Source organism: Nelusetta ayraudi, unplaced genomic scaffold, assembly GCF_046127955.1.
Source record: "Nelusetta ayraudi isolate G7.1 ecotype Tasmania unplaced genomic scaffold, CSIRO-AGI_Nayr_v1 ptg000168l, whole genome shotgun sequence".
Taxonomy (NCBI): Eukaryota; Metazoa; Chordata; class Actinopteri; order Tetraodontiformes; family Monacanthidae; genus Nelusetta; species Nelusetta ayraudi.
In genome coordinates, this window is record NW_027466218.1 from 2776165 (window position 1) to 2793999 (window position 17835).

Genomic DNA, 17835 nt, shown 5'->3' on the forward strand with positions numbered 1-17835 from the left:
AGAACTCAGAGGCCAAAGTTGTTGACTTGTTGACACTGCTCTTAAGAACATCTGTGCTTTAGATTTTTTTTTTTTTAAATTCTGTGACATTATATTACTTGGAAGTACATATATACAAAGGCCAAACATGGCCTAATGCCCGTGGAAAAAAAAAGGAAGGATATTGCTCCGCAAACAATTCAAGTTCAAGGAATTGCAATGAGTGAAAGCTGAAATATCACCTCAAATACAAAAAGGATTATTTTTTTTTTAACAAAAGGAAACATTTTTACTTGAAAGATCTGTGGATTTTGAAAGCCATGAGAGCGCTGAGCAAATGAGGCAAGTATGTAATTACAGTGGGACCGAGAGTAGGACCTCTTGAACCCCGGGTCAGCTTCAGAGGCTCATTATTCGCTGCTAATTTCTGCCCCCCTCAGGATAAAGACCAATCCGGGCCTTAATTAGCTATTCAGAGAAATAATGTTTGGCTTTCTAATCACGCACTTTTTCTGAATGAGTAATGGAGCGGCCCGCACTCGAAAGTCTTCTGGAGCAGCATGACTCCTCTGGTGCCTTAGTCAAATTCTTTCATCATAGTTTTTTTGTTCTCTGAGATGGAGACTTTAGCATAGCTTTAGCATAAAATTATAAATTATACAGGGAGAAAAAAGAAAATTCACTGAGGTAAATGCAGTAAAGTGAAAAATAGTGACTTTGTATTTTTTTATTTTATCTAAAGCAGAAAAAATGATACCCGGTGTTAAGAGTCAGTGGTAATGTAGCGACAAAACTTGACCAAACAAAAAATTCTCAAAGCTCACAACAAGAGTGCAAAAGAGAGGAAGTGTTGGGATAAAAGCCGTTGAGGTTTGAAGAGGGACAACAAAAGTGTTTGTTAGCCAACCCTCATATTTACTCTTCTGTGTGTTTGGAAGAGAATTGTCTTTTTTCTGGAGGTCCATCCCCTCAGGCTGTCTGGCTGTCTGTCTGTCTGTCTGTCTGTCTGTCTGCTGCAGGCAGCTGAGTAGAAGCGCTTGACAGGACCCTAATTTTCACTGTCCGAGCAGTGAGAGGAGAACAAACTCTCAGAGAAAAACACATTGGTAAGGAAACAAAAGCGCTTAATAGATACAGCGTAACACTGCTGGGCTCCTAAACTCCCCCTACTGGACTGCATGGATACTTTGTGTTGCCAAGGAAGAATTTTTTGAATATATTTTAATAGATTTCGGTGCCTCGTTCAGTTTTCCCTCTCGAAGGCACCAGGTCACACAGCACTGCTGCCTCCCCACACCAAAATTCACAGCTGCAAATAAAAAACCCTCCCCCACCTTTAGCATAAAATAGAGAGATTGAATATATATATATATATAAAAAGAGGCACATTAAGAGACAAATCCACTGTGTGTAACTACAAGGATAAACATTATATGGGATAACACCAGTTCAAAGTTAATTGTGATAATTATGACTTATTATATAATGTGATTTATAATGTTCTTGATGAGGTTTAAAGCTTGCACCTGCAGGTCTTCACACTGATTAATTAGCAACACTGCACATGCTCAGCAGCAGTCCTCAAGGATTTGATACTATTGTTGCTTTTTTTAACAGTAACATTTTATGTATATATATATATAAAAAAAACAATAGGGCAAAAGTAATTAAGTGCAACGTAAGTAAGAACGAAAGTATACAAAGTGGTTAAAGGCGGTACAAGTGGATACAAAGAGTCGTGAAATCATAAACAGCATAAACATAATGCTGCTTTCTGTTTGCTTTTCGCGACTCCGGCTGGAGGCTTCATTGAACAAAATCAAACTGTTATTATTCTTTCCACCTGCAGCCAGACACAGGCGTCGTGAAATTCAGCGGTTGGGCTGCAGTATCGCCTCCCCCCCGCCTTCCCTGCATCCCCCTGGACAGATCTCATGACAACCTGTTATGCTCAGCCATACGCGCCTGCAGCCGAGCAGAAGGGTCCATCCCTCGTCAGCGATCAGCAGCCAGCAGGCCTCTACGTGCATCTCCTGCAGAAACGTTTTGCTGCGATGGCGGCGGGAGCGGCGGCGGTGAGCAGTTTCCTTTCTATTCCCGCGACGACCACGACGGGATGCAAGAAGCAGGAGGGTGCAGATATTTTCTATGTTTTTTACTGAGTCAATCAGCTTCCAGCTTCTTGACCTGGAGCACCACAGAAAATGAAGTTTGTCCAACTCGAACTCTTGTTTCAAAGAAAGTTTGGGCCGCGAGCTGTTTACAAATCCACATTTTAGTTATGTGTTTTCCTATTTCCTATTTTGCTATGTGAAAACACTGTACTGTCCTCCAGCTTGGGGTCACAGTGGCTCATGCACGAGTTGTTTGACAACAACAGCAGCCACAAACTGACACTTCCCCATGTTTGTGTGTGAGTCCTTCATTATGCTGCGGCCGTGCGTGCGAACTGCGCTTTCTGATGACACAGAAGCAACACGCGTGTCCTGTCATGACATGATGATGCGTGTCGTGTTTGTTAAGGATGAATTGCCTGCTGTGGTGGAGGCCTGCAAGTGAAGTGGCCTGGGAATGTACACTCACCGGCCGCTTTATTAGGCCCAGGGTGCAATAGCTTGTTAAGGCAAATGGGCTAATGAGCCAATCATGTGGCAGCAGCTCGATGCATCCGGGAGTGTTGGCGAAGATGATGTGTTGAAGCAGAAAGTGAGCATCAGTCCGAGGGAAAGATAAAGGGGATTTAAAAACATTGAACGTGGCTGAACTAGTTTGCCAGTGGATTTTCACACGGGCAGAACCATCTCCAGGGTTTACAGAGGACGGGGAGTTTGACTAGACTTTAGTAAAAGCCAGTCGAGATTTGAAAAAAAAACACAAAAAAAGCCTTCCTTGCTCTTCTCTTCTTTTCCTGCTTCTAGCGCCTTGTTCTAATCAAACCAACCACCATGCAACATTTGGGGGCGGCTACCATTTAGCATTCTGTCAGAGCCAAAGCTCAGCATAGTTCATGGCCATATTCTGAAAGGCACATTTTAATATTTGGTTTGCATTGTTTGTCTTCAGCTGCGTTACAGATTTCAGTCTTAATTCACTCTTAATTAGAGAATTAAACCATCAGGAAATCTCGTTCCTGTGTTTATTATCTGACGGTGCCTCATTGACAAACTTGCGACCCTCAAACTACTGATACACAACAAAAAAACTATTGGATCAATCTTACAGAATACTTCAAAATAAGCGGAGAAAACTATGCTTTTCACATTTTTCCCCCACACTAGATGAAGAGATCGGAAGGACCCAATTAAGTGAAGACCCAACGTGTCTATTACGCGGAGATAAAGGCGGTGGTGCAGTGCTGAATGTCTAATCTGGGAGCCGTGTGATTGGCCCCAGCGAGGCTAGAGAGATATGAGGGCTTGACTTGTTAAAAGGGATGTTCTTTACAAAGAGCCTCGTCGGCCCTGACATAACTGGGACATAGTTCTCCTTGTCATATCTAATAATCAATTCCCACCATGCCGACGGTCTGACAGCAGACCTCCCAGTGAGCTCCAACACCTCCCGACGCTGCGCGGTACGGCGCTAACCCAAAATAAATGAAAAAAAAGAACTGCAACTGGAATAACCCCGAGCCGATCGGCTCCGCTCAACGTCAGGCCGACGGTCGCCGAGTTTGACGCTAATCGCACATAATGCGGAACATGAGGAAAATGTTGCATTTGGACTCCTCCAGGTTTTTAGGAAGAGTCCGAACACAAACTCTCGCATGTATCTTTCTGTATATCTACAATATATATATATATATATTTGTTCTGGCTGGAATCTCAGCTACGTGGTGGCAGGTGTTCCCCAGAGGGTTCGGGAGGACGAGCCGGGCTGCGGCATCGTTCCTCATCTGGAGCGCAACATTAATAACGCCGAGACCTGGGGATGAAGGCTCCATCTGGGCCAGGCCCGGCCTCAGTGCTGCTGAGGGTTCGGGCCAGTGACTCCACGAGTCCAATAATCCCTCACGTGCGCTGCAACAGCAGCAGCCCTCAGGGCGTCGGTGACAAAACACTCGCCGCTCCTGTCGTGGGACCATCGGATCCCTTCGACACGCGATGCCGACCTCCCGTATCACGTTTGTTTTGCCAAACATTAAAACCCCCCAAAAAAAAAAGAAATAATAAAGCCTCTTTAATTAGGCTGCGTTTGTAATTGTTGACACCGAGACACGGGAGCTCATGAATAATCAGGTAATTATTCAGCCCGCCCTTCAAGTCGCATCCCACGGCGTCTGCAGTGCTAAATAAACAACAGACATGCCGGATTTCCGCGGCGAGCAGGTGCAAACGCTCCACGCCGGCACGGCGGTCAGAAAAGGCATCGGGGGTGTGGAGGCGGGAGGTTTGGGGAAGAAAAGTGGAATGATGGAGAATTGGGGTCAGCTTCGTTCGTATCGAGTGCGGCGCTCGATAACGCATGGCGCTGCTCAGTGACTTGTCATTTCCATTTTTATCACCTCTCCCTCTGTGAGTGCATGCTAATCAATACGCTAACAGCAAGGGCTCACCCCCCCGCCGCAGGAGCCTGAAGCACGGACGCGTAAAGTGTTGGCAGCGCTAACTTTTCCCATCCGCTGATTCCTGCAGTCTTTGTCCAACTTCCAACGTGAACTTTCTCTGGTTTTTCTCTGAGCGAGAAGAAGAATGTCCAGGCGTACATGTGTGGTTTTTACTGCTTTAATTGTCTCTTGCAGCATCTGCAGCCTGTAACGTAACGCACACACAGGCATTAGCTCAGCACTAGGTGATCGGTGGCTTGAGTGGCATCAGGACCTCCTTGGTATATAATGCTATGGGAGGGATGGAGGCAGGAAGTGGCTGCTTCAGGCTTTAGAAGACTAGCAAGATGAAGCTGCTGTCATTTGTGAACAATGCTGAACACTAACGGGATCATAGTGCCAGTTTAATCAGAACAAGACTGCATTTTTGAATTTGAACAAGGCCGTTCTTTGTTCACAGCAAGCAGTTAACCACTAAACGAATGCTGCTGCTCACTCCAACAGGGGAGCATCATCCTCCGTCAGCAGTTGACTCGTAGATTGAAATAATTCACTGTTAAATCAGCCAGGGTACCATTAAAAAAGCCCAAAACATTCTCGTGATTTCTCAGTCCACCTGAACCAAGTCTCGTCAAGAGAAGAAATGGCAACCTGCGTGATCCATCTGCGTGAGGTTTTATTGCTCGCTGGATGCAGTGGAGCAGACGCCGTCTGGTCGTGTTTCTCTCCAAGGACGACGGCGGCGAATCACTAAGGCGGCTGCGATGCCGAGGTCGGTTTCTGAGGCACGCCGACGGTGCTTTCAGACACGCAGCAATTGGCTTCCCCGAACAAAACGTCTCAAGGACCGTGCGCAGAGGAAAAAGAAATTTAGCCCGAGCTGCACGGCAATCCAACTTAAGAGCGGGAGGATTTTTCTTGCTGCCGTCGTCCTCGGCTGTCTTCTAATTCCCGTTCTCGGATCTCCGGAGCGTCAGGTGTGTCTAACAATCGCTGTCAGACCCGGCGGGCGAGTCTCCCTGACCCTCTGCCGTAATGAAGATGTAGCGGTGTCATTTCTCTAGCGAGGGGGGGCCGTCAGAGAGTTCACTTTGATCCTGGCTCAAGGTGCAGGTGGAAAGATCAAGACTGGCGAGCCGCAAACGAGCTGCGGTGAGTGAAAACACTGCGGTTCTGTCTCAGTAGCCTTCTGACTTCCTGTCAGTTTTTTTCCCCCACAATTCTTTTTCGCTTTCTCTCTCCCCCTCCCCCGCCACCGTCGGAGCGGCTGCCTCTGCCTGATTGTTTTTCTCAGCCGAGGTAATTCAGGTGCACTAGCCTGTAGCTTCCCTGACTTGTGTTTATTAGTTATTCATTTCCATCAGCCTCAGCTGCCTCGGGGCCCATGTGATCTGCAACGTGCTCGCCACTCAGGTGTTCAGCCGCCCCGACTGGATCATCGTCTCTGTCTCACGGCGCTCGGCTCACCGCTGGCCCGTAAAAACGTTTCGCCGTCTTCCGTAATATTGGGAAGCAGCCGGTGAGTCTGAAAGGCACTTTATAAACAGTACAAGACTGAATTTTTACACAGTGCACTTGAAGCCAACAGCTATTGTTGCTGAATGAAAAGGCTAGTGTTATTTACACAAAGTCTGTTTATGGTTTATATTGTTTCTCCTGCACTTCAGTACATATTATTATTCTGCTGCATTAGTGCATTAAAATTATATGTAATCATGATTATAAACAGAACAACTTGTGCGGTTGTTCTGTTTCAAAGTTGGCCTCAGAAGCAGTTAAAATTAAGCTTCAGCTTCTCAGCCTCCGTTGCTGAAGCACCTTGGAAGCGTTATCAGTGTCTAAAATAGTATTTCCAAGTTTTGGAATAGACTGTGGCAACACATTCTCAATGTGTTGTTTGTGTCTCCGCACGTGTCCTGAACCTTCCTGGAATACTTTTTTTAAAAAAAGGGGGTGGGAGCTGCCAGAAACCAGTGGTATCGGGAGCAAGAGACTGGAGAAGACTTGAGTGTATAGGGAGTAATTGATTTGAATGTTTAAATTGTATTAGGGTATTTAAATTGGATAAAACATGTATAAAGGTTCAGCTTATTTGATTTTTTTAAAATTCTAATTAAATCATCATTAAAAACTGCAAGTGTTAGTGTTGAAGTAAAAACCACATTCAAACATTTTTTGGCAGCTTTCTTTTTTTCATTTGCCCGCTACAAGATGAACAAGACTGAGATCACTTAACATGGTCGCTGAACCCGACCGGGAGTCCTCGTCAAATGCACAGAACAGGATTAAGAGCTGCTCACCGTCCACACAGGAGGGCTTGTTGCGCGTCGTCCCAGCCACCTTCCCCGGCAAACAGGAGCACTTGACCGTCTGGGATCTCTCCTCGATGCGATTCTTGTTGCAGCACCGGTGGGCGGCGATCACTTCGCAGGTGCCTCCCTCTGCGGCGGACAGAAGAAAGAACAACGCACGGTTAGCGTCGCGCTGGCAGCAGGAAGCCTGCCGGTAGTTCGTCCCTTAAGTCGGCGTCAATAGCAACAGAGGCAGCAAACACATGGTGAGGCCCGCCGTCGGAAACACGCAATGCCGCGGCGGCACAATCAGCCGCCACTCTCACTGTAATTGCGTGCAACAAATTGGCCATCGAGGCATCTCCATTATCTCACCTTATTGCCTCTCACTCAGCGACGGCCATCCTCACTCGATGCCAATCAGCTCATGATTGAAATCGTATCATGCGCTCGTTACGTGTTAAAGCACATGCCTGTACATCGCTAACACCGCGCATAGGTAATTAAAGGAGATGGAAAAAATTACTGTAAAAGGCAGATGGAGGGTTTGGTCTCCACCTTCAATTTTCCCGTGACTGAGCTGTATGGCCTGGCGTATCAATCTAAATACCAATAGTGTTGATACCATGGTGACTATTGGTATGGATGGATTGATACTTGTGTGACGAGGTCAATACTTTTGTTGCAGTTTCTTCAAGCAAACACACGTAGGCTTTCCTCTGTGGTCATGAGGGACCAACAACCTGACTCTATTTTTCACAAATATCTGGGAGGCAGTTCTGGCTGTGTTGTTGACATTGTTGGATTTAATTTTTGTTGAATTTGTTGCTTTTCTTGATAATTTGCAATACCTTTCTCAAACAAGTCAAAGGTTGTATATACTGGGTATTGGATCAATACCAAAAATCCTCAGTATGGCCTTCTAAGTCAGTTTGGCTAAATTTCCTTGAGCACAAACTCCAAACCGTGGGCGACATTGGTCAATGCAACTATCGCACAATGGGTCCTTATTCCTGACAAAAGATGCTGTCAAGCAAATTTCAAGGGGAAAAAAAGAAGAAGGCAATATGTAGCGGTGACGGTACTGGGTCAAAACAACAATGGTGCCCGCATGGCTGTGGAGAGAAAGAGAGGAGGTGACAGCGCTGAGGGACGTCCCGGAATGAGTAAAACAGGCCGAGAGAGAGAGAGAGAGAGAGAGAGGGAGGGCCAGAGGACGAGGCGTGTCTGGCTGCCAGGGGCCGGCCGTGCCAGTGAGTGATGACGGAGCCGTCGCCGGTGCCCCCGTCACGCAATTATCAAGCGCGGGGGCTAATGCAAGCGGCGGAGCTGCAGGAGAAGGGCCCTTCATCACCGCGCCGCTTCCCTCACGGCCCGAGGAAAAACTCTTTATCTTTTACTGACAGCCTAGGCAAAAACAGACGCCGCCGCCGTCCAACAATTAAAGTGAAAGTCGTTCATGGAAGCAGCGGGAGAGAAGAGCGGCAGAGGGACAAGTCACCGATCGGGACGGCGAGGAAACACAAGTCGAACAAATGTATCCTCATATCCCCTTTGAAGGGGCAGTTCACCCAGAACCTTTGTGTGGTTTGGCAGCGGAGTCTTTTGAGTAAAAAAAAATAAAAAAAATCCATGTGACTATTGTGGGGTTTCACAGTCAAGTGGAATCTCAGCATCGACAGACAAACAGATAATAGATCCTTGTTCAGAGCAAGACATTTTCTCTTTTATGCCATCAAATAACGTTACACCAGCGCCTCGCCGTCTCTCTGCACAGCAACTTCCAGCGGGACTCACTTTTCAGTCGATCTTAGAGGCTACAGTGAACATTTTGGCTGAGACTGTAGCGTTACCATTGCCCTCAGCGTCTCTTGGACTGTGCAATGATATCACACGACCACTGTTGGAATTATTTCTCTGTGAAAGCCCAGAGGGGTGACATGGATTAGAAACGACACGGGCTCCACCAGGTGCTTTAGAGTCGTCAAGATGGTGAAATATCAATTTCGTGGTGAACTACCCCTTCATACGAATGGATGTTGTGAAAAGCTGTTGAAGTGGTGGATTCCAGAGTGGAGCTCCCAGCAGGTCGGAACAGGTCTGGCAACAGTCTTCCCCTCTCATTGCCATCAACGTCGGCTCCGGCCAGACCAAAGGCCGCCCGTGCCCGGATTAAAAGGCAAACATTTCCAGTCCGGCCGGACGGCGCTGTCCTGCAGTATTAATGTCACTCCCCTCAGCACTTGTTGTTGGATATTTCCGGGCGGCGGGAAGCAGAAACGGAGACTATAAAAGAACGGAGAGGAGCCCCCTGAGTGCGCTAAAACCCCGGCGTCCTGCAACGTGTTGCCTCGTTGAATATTTCACAGACAGCCTGCTGACCCGCAGACGGGCTTTCAAGTCAGAGCAGATTTCTGGTTAAGTGAGAACTTTATGTTGCTTGCTTTTTTTCCTCTTCCCTCCACGTTGGGGCTGCAGTGCAGCGAACTGGGCTTCCTCAGGCCTTTTCTTCACTGAAGCATCATGGGAGTTCTTAGTAGCTGGAATCTGACTCTGGTCAAAGGAAAGGTTCACTTGTCCTGGTTGTTTTACCTTTAGTGGCAACCTTTTTCAGAGACAAAAACAAAGTAAATGTTATTTCATCTCTATCATAATCAGAATCGCAATCAGAAAACATTATTAATTCCCAGGGTAAATGACTTTGGTTACATCACTTAGCCAATGAAAAAAACAAGAGGCCACTAAAACTGAAGGAAAGAATCTGAACTAAACGCTCAGGGCAAAAGTAAAAGGGGGCCCAGAGAAATCAGCAGCATTAACAAATTAACAGGAACACAAAATTATTGTCACAAAATATCCTTGAGGAGAAGTTAACGAACTATGTTGAATAAAAAAGTGCAAAACCAAACAGTGCCTGACAATTTAATGAGGTGATGAAGCGTTCAAGAATGTACTTGTGAAAAAACCAATCCAATCCAAAAACTGAATGTCCGTCTTCTACACGAAGAGTTTAGGACGTTTTCCATCAAACACGAAGAAGGACTCCACGACACAGAAAACCCCCACCAATGATGCATCTGCGCCAATACAAACCAAATGCATGATGGGATATATCATATATATATTATTTGTGTTTAGAAATCTATTTGTACAGTCAATTATAATAAAAGAAGGAAAGTTAATCCAAACTTGATTTTGCATTTAGCTGCTGCCAAGACGGCCAAAAAAGAAGAACCTGACAGCTGGCACTGTTTGCTTCTTATTGACTCAGCGGCTTGGCTGCACGGTGTTATTTCCTCTCACTATTATTCCAGTAATGACAGTGTCGTTACACATACGCGGAATGAAACTTGTCCTTTTTCCTTTGACGCAAACACACACACACACACAGACACACACACACACACACACTGACACTCCGGCTGTGACACGTGCTGTGAGCGAAGCAGCCGTCAGCCGGGTCTGACGCGAGTCACGACGAGGCGTTCACAGAGTGGAGGGGAGAGAGAGAGAGAGAGAGAGAGAGAGAGAGAGGGTGGGAGAGAGTGGTGTGAACGAGTTTGTGATGACTTCACTCAGTCAGTCACGACCCCCACCCTCCACCACCACCACCCTCCTCCCCCCCGGCCAGAAAACAGTCACTTGGACTCCTTGTAATCTCATTTAGAGAGGAGAGCTGTTGGGATAAATGACCCACTATTATCCATGAGTCCTGCTCTCTCTCTCTCTCTCTCTCTCTCTGTGTCTGTCGGAAGGAGCAGGTGTCGGCGTATTTACGTTCCCTTTTATACCGTTTGAACAGCTTTGAGTGCAACGACACGGGACTGTGGAGACGCGAGTAGACGGCGGGACCCCTGATGGATGCAGTGCTTGGGGGGGGGGGGCGGGGGGGGCAGTGGAGGGTGGGGTGGGTCAGACCGACCTGCTCTAAGATGGAGTGGGCGGCGGCGCACTCTAGCCTTTGGTGAGTGGAGGTGAAGGGCATCGACGGAGCCGCTGAGTGGTCATTTTTCTCCCGGTGGCCGGCGGTGACAGCAGCCATTAAAAGAGTGGACGAGGTGATTATGTGTGAGGAAATCGATGCTTCATTGTTTTCTCGGCTCAGCCCAACGGCCAATTAGGGGCTGTTAATGAGGTGAGGTTGTAAAAGGCGGAGATGGATGGGTGGCGGAGAGAGAGAGAGGGACAGAGACAGAGGGAACCGCTGGGAGACGCCAGGTGTCTTATGAAGGGTGAACTTGTCAAAAAACAAAAGTGCAAATGCAGTGTTGCAAAAAAAAAAACACAAGTGGGGTTTGTGGAGTTTTCAGGTGGAGGGACGACGACTCAGGATCAATTTTTGCTGTGAAAAAGTTTCATGCTTTGCAAATACTTTCCTGTGTTTGGAATTCTTTGTGTTTTTTCTGTTTAAACTACAAAGCTCCTCACTAATGTTTTTACATATTTAATTTTTTTTACAAAGGATCCTCCTCACTCTCTCTCCACTTTTCCGAAAACATCGACTGGAACATTCAGATGAACAAACCAATGACTGATCAGTGATGACACACTGTTGTGTTGGTCCGCCTTCACTTTAACGCCGCTTCCAATCCTGTCGAAGGTGCCTTGAAGCATCGATTTTAGTTAAAAACCTGGCATCTTTTTTTATTGTAGGCTGTAAACAGAGGGCTAAGTAGGTCAATTCGTCGATATCTGTAAATATTTTTGGGGGATATTAACCACGACCGTGACTCCACCCCGTGTCCAGGATGACAAGCAAAGATCTGGATGGAATGCAGGACCTCCGTCGGACGGAACCACCTTCATCTTCAAGGACATTTTTTTTTCTTTACCTGCGATTTCAGCAGCACTTCAAGTGTTTAACTTCCAACCAACAAGGTCTTCCCACCATGCACGGCTTTTTTCAAATTTGATTTTTGCTTTTTTTTTCTCCCCTGATTGTTTGCAGCTGCAGATGGATGGTTCCCTCAAAAACACACAAACCGCTGATGGCTTTCATCATTCCAGTGCACACACCCAAGGTCAAAGCAACAAATCCCCCAACAGTCTCCCCGAGCCCATAAGCTTCCAGGCTGGGAGACTGACGGCTTTTATTAAAATTCTTAGCGGCAAAGGAGTTTTTTTTCCTCCTTTCTTTTTTTTTTTTTTTTACCTGATCTTCTCGTGATAGCGAGATAAATTCCGACACCGGTGACATGAGACCGGCAGACAACAACAAAGAAAGACAATTTCGCTTCACTTCACCCGCCAGCTCCTTGACGCAGCTTTAAAGGATGCCGAGTGATCAGGGGCGCAATTCATTGGCTGGCCACCGGGACGCCTGTCCGTCACCGCCTCCCTCGTAGCGTCGGTGCTCCTCACTGCCTCACTTATTAAGTATTGACATATGGCCGAGGGAAGGAAGGCGGAAAGGAAAGAGGAGAAAAACCCAGAGCCTCATGAAGTCTCGTCGTAACTACCTAATCAGGGAGCACACACACACACACACACACACACACACACACACACACACACACACACACACACACACACACACACACACACACACAAACACACAGGCGTGGAAACCAGCTATTTCACACAGACATGGCACTTTTTTGTTTTTCACTGCCAGCTGCTGCTCAACCGCCGTCCATCCATCTTTGTAATTCCTTTCCTCCTTTTTCTTTTTTTCTTCTTCTTTCCTTCTGCTGGTCTTGTTATCATCCCCGAAGGCTTCGGTATAATTGACAGCCGTCCGCGGCTTTAGCACCTTAGATGTCGATTCCGCATTTCAGGTGGCGACGGGATGCACGGGCTCCCCCGTCGTCAGTAAATACATCTGGACGTGGGAGCTCAGAAATGTAAATTCTGCCTGCGGTTTTCTCGGCTTTCAAGAAGTGGAAGGAAAAGTTTGTGCCGTTTTGGAGGACAAGCTGAGATGTTTGCACCAGCCAAATGCCTTTTTCCCTCTTTTTTTAACGAGCAAACAACGTTGCCCAGGGGGACACGATTCAAACACACACCAAGTTTGATTACAAGTTTTGTTGCTGCTGTTTACATTTTTTTTCCTTCACTTTTCTGTCTTTGAAATCATCCATAATGAAACAAATGACCCTTTTTTGAGTGACTTGTGAAGTTTGACACATCAAACAAAGCAGCAGAAAATGACAAGTCGTCAGATGTGTCTAGAATGAAAACAAACTCTCCTCCTTTCGTCTCGAGTAGTTTTTCTTTTTTGTGTATGTATATATATATGATTTTATTTTGGAGTCAAGAAATAAAACAAACAACAAAATAAGAACCCTCAAAGGGCTTTAAAGAGTCGTCCCACCGCTATAAATGTTTAACAACGCTTATTAGAATTTAACTTTTCATGACTTAAACATTAAACCTGAACTTTATGAACGCCGCTGCCGCCGCTGATCACTGGGGATGCCACGAAGGCCTCGGAGGAGCTGGCGGGAAACATCTTTTCACGCACATCCCCCCCGGAGGCCGATACCGCTTTATATATTTTATCGCTAATTACGCAACCCCCGTCGCTGCGCCTCCCTGCAGCACAGCTTGCACACTGCCGCGCTTCTTTTTACAGGGACAGCGTGTGACGAGGAAAGACTCAGGCCTCGCCACCACCGCCGCCGAATTAGCACCTCGCCGCCGCGTGACAGAGGAGGGAGAGAGAAGGCGGGAAGCGAGCGTCGCCTTATGTCGGCACGCTGAAAGTGTGAATTGCGGGCACGAATGGGGGTTTTGTCGGCATGGGACGCGTGAGAAGAAAAAACAGACGGAGAGCGGAGGGAAAAGAAAGACGCCGTCTGGTCCGGATGCTTGGGGTTTAAAAGAAGTTCTTCCGGCCGCGGCTCCCTCTCTTAAAGACCCGTCCCCGACAGACAAGTCTGTCCGATGAATAATAAACAATAGCCTCGGGCGCAATGGCAACGGTGCCCCCCTCCTCCTTCTCTACACATACAAAAAAATGCATCCCATGAAGAAGAAGGAGCAGCACCACTCGGGTGGATGCCAGCGGTGGGACGTCTCGCGGTGCCGCACGTCTCCAAGAATAACAAGCAGGCGATTCTTCCCGGGCAGCGTTAACCGCCGTTTATCCGATCCAGAGCCCCCCTGACCCGCCTGTCACCGCCTGGATCAGCGGCTGCGGTGGAGCCGCTGTTTATCCGCCGCCTCGGCTGCACTGATCCGTATGTTTTGTTTTGTTTTTTCTTCTCTCTCTCCCTCCCTCACTCTCGCCGACTGACCTCGCTGGATACGACGGCAGACAATCCCGGAGCTCCGGAGTGCCGCTTCCTCATTGACCTCGCCGAGGCCTGGGATCCACTTCCCTCTGGAGGAGAGGGTGAGGGTGGGGGCAGGGGGGCAGCAGCTTCACACAGTAATGCAAGGAGACAAACAAGTGGGCCCAGCAGCTGAAGTAGCGCCCTGGTGGGAGGGGTAGGGGGGTCTGTGCGAAAAACCTGGAGGGGTGTGGCAGTAGAGGGCGCGACAGGAAGTAGGAAGTAGGAAGCTCTGACTCGCTCCTCCTCAAGTCGCTCAGATCAACGCTGCTCTTTCCTTTCCACCGCCTTCCCTCGGCCGGAGGCGTTCTGGAGCGTCACTGTGAGCTTCTTCTTGTAGCCCCTTTGACTGATAACAGTGACGTGATTCTAAATCCACGTCAGGGATTCAGCGGCAACTAAAGTCTACACACACACACACACACACACACACACACACACACACACACACACACACGCATACTATCATAAAACAAGGTCGGACACAGAAAACACTCTTATTAGTTTTGGGGTTTTTTTTATGTATTTTTCTATTTGGTTTCTCGGGTGTGATATCAGTTTTATTGTTTTTTTTTGTTATTTTTAATTAATTAGCTGTAATTCCGTTCAACGTGCCGCTGCCTTCCTCTGTTAAAAAAAAAAGAAGCATTGGCTAAAAAGGCTGTTTTCCTGGTTAAATAGACATAAAATTAAAATTATAACAATAATAAAGTAAAAAAAATAAATCCTGTGACTACTTGCCGTGTGCCATGTGACTGAGCGCAGTGATGTGATTGAGCAACAACATTGTGAATTTCATAAAAAAAAAAAAAAGACAAACAACAACAAAAAAACTCTTCCTGTTTTTCTCCATTAACAAATGCCCCTTTATAAAATTGCTCCTTTAGAAAATCACATCATCTGCATCACAGGAAAGTGACTCCAGGTGCAGGGAGTCGAGCTACCGAGGAGCGGAATACAAATTAAAAGAATAAAGAATCTTTGACTTTCTCTTCTTTCTTTCATACCTGCGTGGAGTCATGGAAAGAACCTAAATTAGCTTAATCTGTAAAAAGCAGACAGCAGAAATTGCCCCCGCGGTGGTAATAGGCTTGATATTCTTAACAGGTAATTCCATTAGTAGAAATGCGAGATGCAGGCTGCTGCCGGCCGCTGCCCCCCCGGTCGATTCTTAATCACCTGTATGGGTTTCCTCTCGTGGGCCTGTGTGCGACTCCGATGCTCACATCTTTATGGTTATTAAAGTTAACGATTGCTGCGTGCCTCATTTGCCGGGGCTCTATCAATACCAGCTCAGAACCATGAAATTACCCCCGGTCCGGAGGGAGCGGCGTGACAAACCGGATTAAGAAGGGTTCTGTAATAACCCGGCGATACACTGTATAACTCTCCGTGTCGCCGCTTTGGCCCTGCCGCAATGCAAAGCCCAGTGAAAGACAGCGGCTGGTGATGAGGGAAAAAAAAAAATAAAAAAAAATCTACCTTTATGCTTAAATATCAATTCACGCTCATCCAGACAGGCGGCGGAGACGGCGAATGGTTAAGAACCACAGAAGAAGAAGCAAACTCTTTGTGAAAAGAGACATTAAAAGTTCTCGCAAGTTTCTGTGGAGATGCAAAAAAAGGAAAAGCAGAAGAAGAGGTAGAAGAAAGTGGGGAGTTATTATGGTAAATATATGCAGGATGTAACCCACTTCTGTGGAACCCACTTCTGTGGTCTTTAAGGTGTACGGAGAACTTGGCTGGATAGTCCTTTTATGTGCGTGGCAGCCGCGTTTTGTACGAGGAAGAAGAGCTTCATTACCATTTTAAATGTGCCACATCGGCTCGGCTGCCGTCACTTATCTCACTTCCATGACAAAAATAGCGAGGCGGCCGAGCCCGGGACGTTATTGCACGTGGAGTTGGCCTCACGCTGGCGCGGTCGCTCGGCGAGACGTGTCAGGCGAAGCCATCAAGGCTTTATTTATCACGTCTTGTTCTCGAACTTTAATCCGCCTTCCCGAGGCATCGCTGCTGTTGTTGTTGTTGTTGTTGTTGTTGTTGTTGTTGTCATTGTCTCGGCGAAAAACTCGTATCTCAGGCAGAAGTCTCGGGTTGTGCTTGTGCGGTTGTATTGTGTTCTCCCTGCAGACTGCAGCGCTGCCTCACTTGTCTGACCTCCACGACGTCTCCGGGTCGCCGCCCAACTCAATTGAGAGCTGGGCGGCGAAATGAAAAAAAGGAAAACACAGGCAAACAAAAAAAGAAAGCCAACATATTATCCATTTTAAATCACAAAAGCTACCAGCTGTTCGAGGATGGATTTTATTAGTTTCAAAAAAATACTTTGAACTGAGCAAAAATAAACTGAATACAGACATATTTATTTCACCATATTCCGAAAGAGCTTTGAGGTGAAAAGTAAAAGTTAAAATCTATGGAAAACATGATTGAAAAAAAACAACAAAGAACCTGTTCAGCACCTAAAGCTTGACAAACAGGTAGGCAGATTTTTTTTGAAAAGTTTATTTATTTTTCTTTGAATCTGCTGTTGTAGGACTGAAAATAATGGAGCGATGCGACAATGGTGTAATGTGCAGAGGAAAATGTTCGTCCAAGTCCACGATCACGCCGCGCCGGGGCCTCGCTGTGTGAGTCCATGTCGCTCTGAGCGCCTGCGAGCTCTGCCTGGATCACTCACAATGCATTATTGAGAATGCACAATGCAGCAGCTGCAGCGGTAGGCACTTAACATCAAATTATGGATGCATGCAGAAACAAAAAAAAAAAAGAAAAGAAAAGAAAACACGCTCCCAGCACCGTGGCGAGTTTACTGCAGGGGACTTTGTTGTGAACACAAGTCGGCCGCTTTGCGTAAAGCTGAACAATCAGGGCTCGGCGTGGTTCTGCACCGCCGAGTAACACGAATGCAGCAAATGTTAATAGGCAGAAATCCCTCCCAGGGGAGTCTTCGTAAAGTCTCACCATATGTCTGGCAATGTTCTCCGGCTCTGCACTGTCGAGTCTTTTTTTTCTTCACGCACACTTTAAAAGACACACACTTTTAAAAACGCTCTTCCCAGCTTCCTGCCTGCAGGGCGCTTCCACCACACAAACCAAAGCAGCAGAGTTCAACAGTGTTTTGGACCTCTTTGGCCAATGTAAGAGCGCGGATCAAACAAGCAAGGTCTCTATTCCCTTGCAAGGGAACGCCAGTGCGGATCGAGTCAACAAGGAAGTGAACCAAAGAGATGAAGAGACGTCCATGCTGGGCATTCTGGTCTAAAATAAATGAATAAATACATCTGGCAGTAAAGAAAATCTTGAAAAATGTTTGGTAGGGTAGTCTGACGTGGAGGATGTGCCATCCATATATGATTGTGGGGAGAAAAAAAATACAGCAACAAAAACACCAATGATAATTTTGCTCATTTTATAATAGTCGCAACATATGGAAAGCACTAATTCAAAGCAAACTCAAACTATTTCAGCAGCAAAGAAAATGTTCTGGAATCTGGAATTCTCTCCCTGGAGCTCACTTCGGACCAAACAGTGTCAGAGTGAAAGTAGACCAAAGTAAACTTCTCCACCTGTTTGAACCCAGACCTCAGACTATCCAATGCGTCTTGAAACTGATCACAATATATCCAACAAAACATGGCTGCAAAGCTGGACATAAGCCAAATTCAATAACTGTATATATTAAAGATGTGCTGCATGCACACACGTCCTCTAATAAACGCTAATACATGTGTTGTGCACG

At 46.7% G+C, this 17835-nt stretch overlaps 1 protein-coding gene across 4 annotated transcripts in view; it reads right to left on the reverse strand.

Moving 5' to 3' along the window:
* LOC142880458 (chemokine-like protein TAFA-1) overlaps nucleotides 1-17835 on the reverse strand; it is a 111326-nt gene that overhangs the window by 15346 nt on the left and 78145 nt on the right. For all 4 annotated transcript variants that reach the window (XR_012925444.1, XR_012925443.1, XR_012925445.1 and 1 more), the window contains exon 3: nucleotides 6826-6966. Coding sequence is in view for 1 of the 4 variants with exons in the window: in XM_076014400.1 (XP_075870515.1) it covers nucleotides 6826-6966 (141 nt within the window). In the remaining 3 variants the exon portion in view is untranslated. The remainder of the gene's footprint in view (nucleotides 1-6825; nucleotides 6967-17835) is intronic.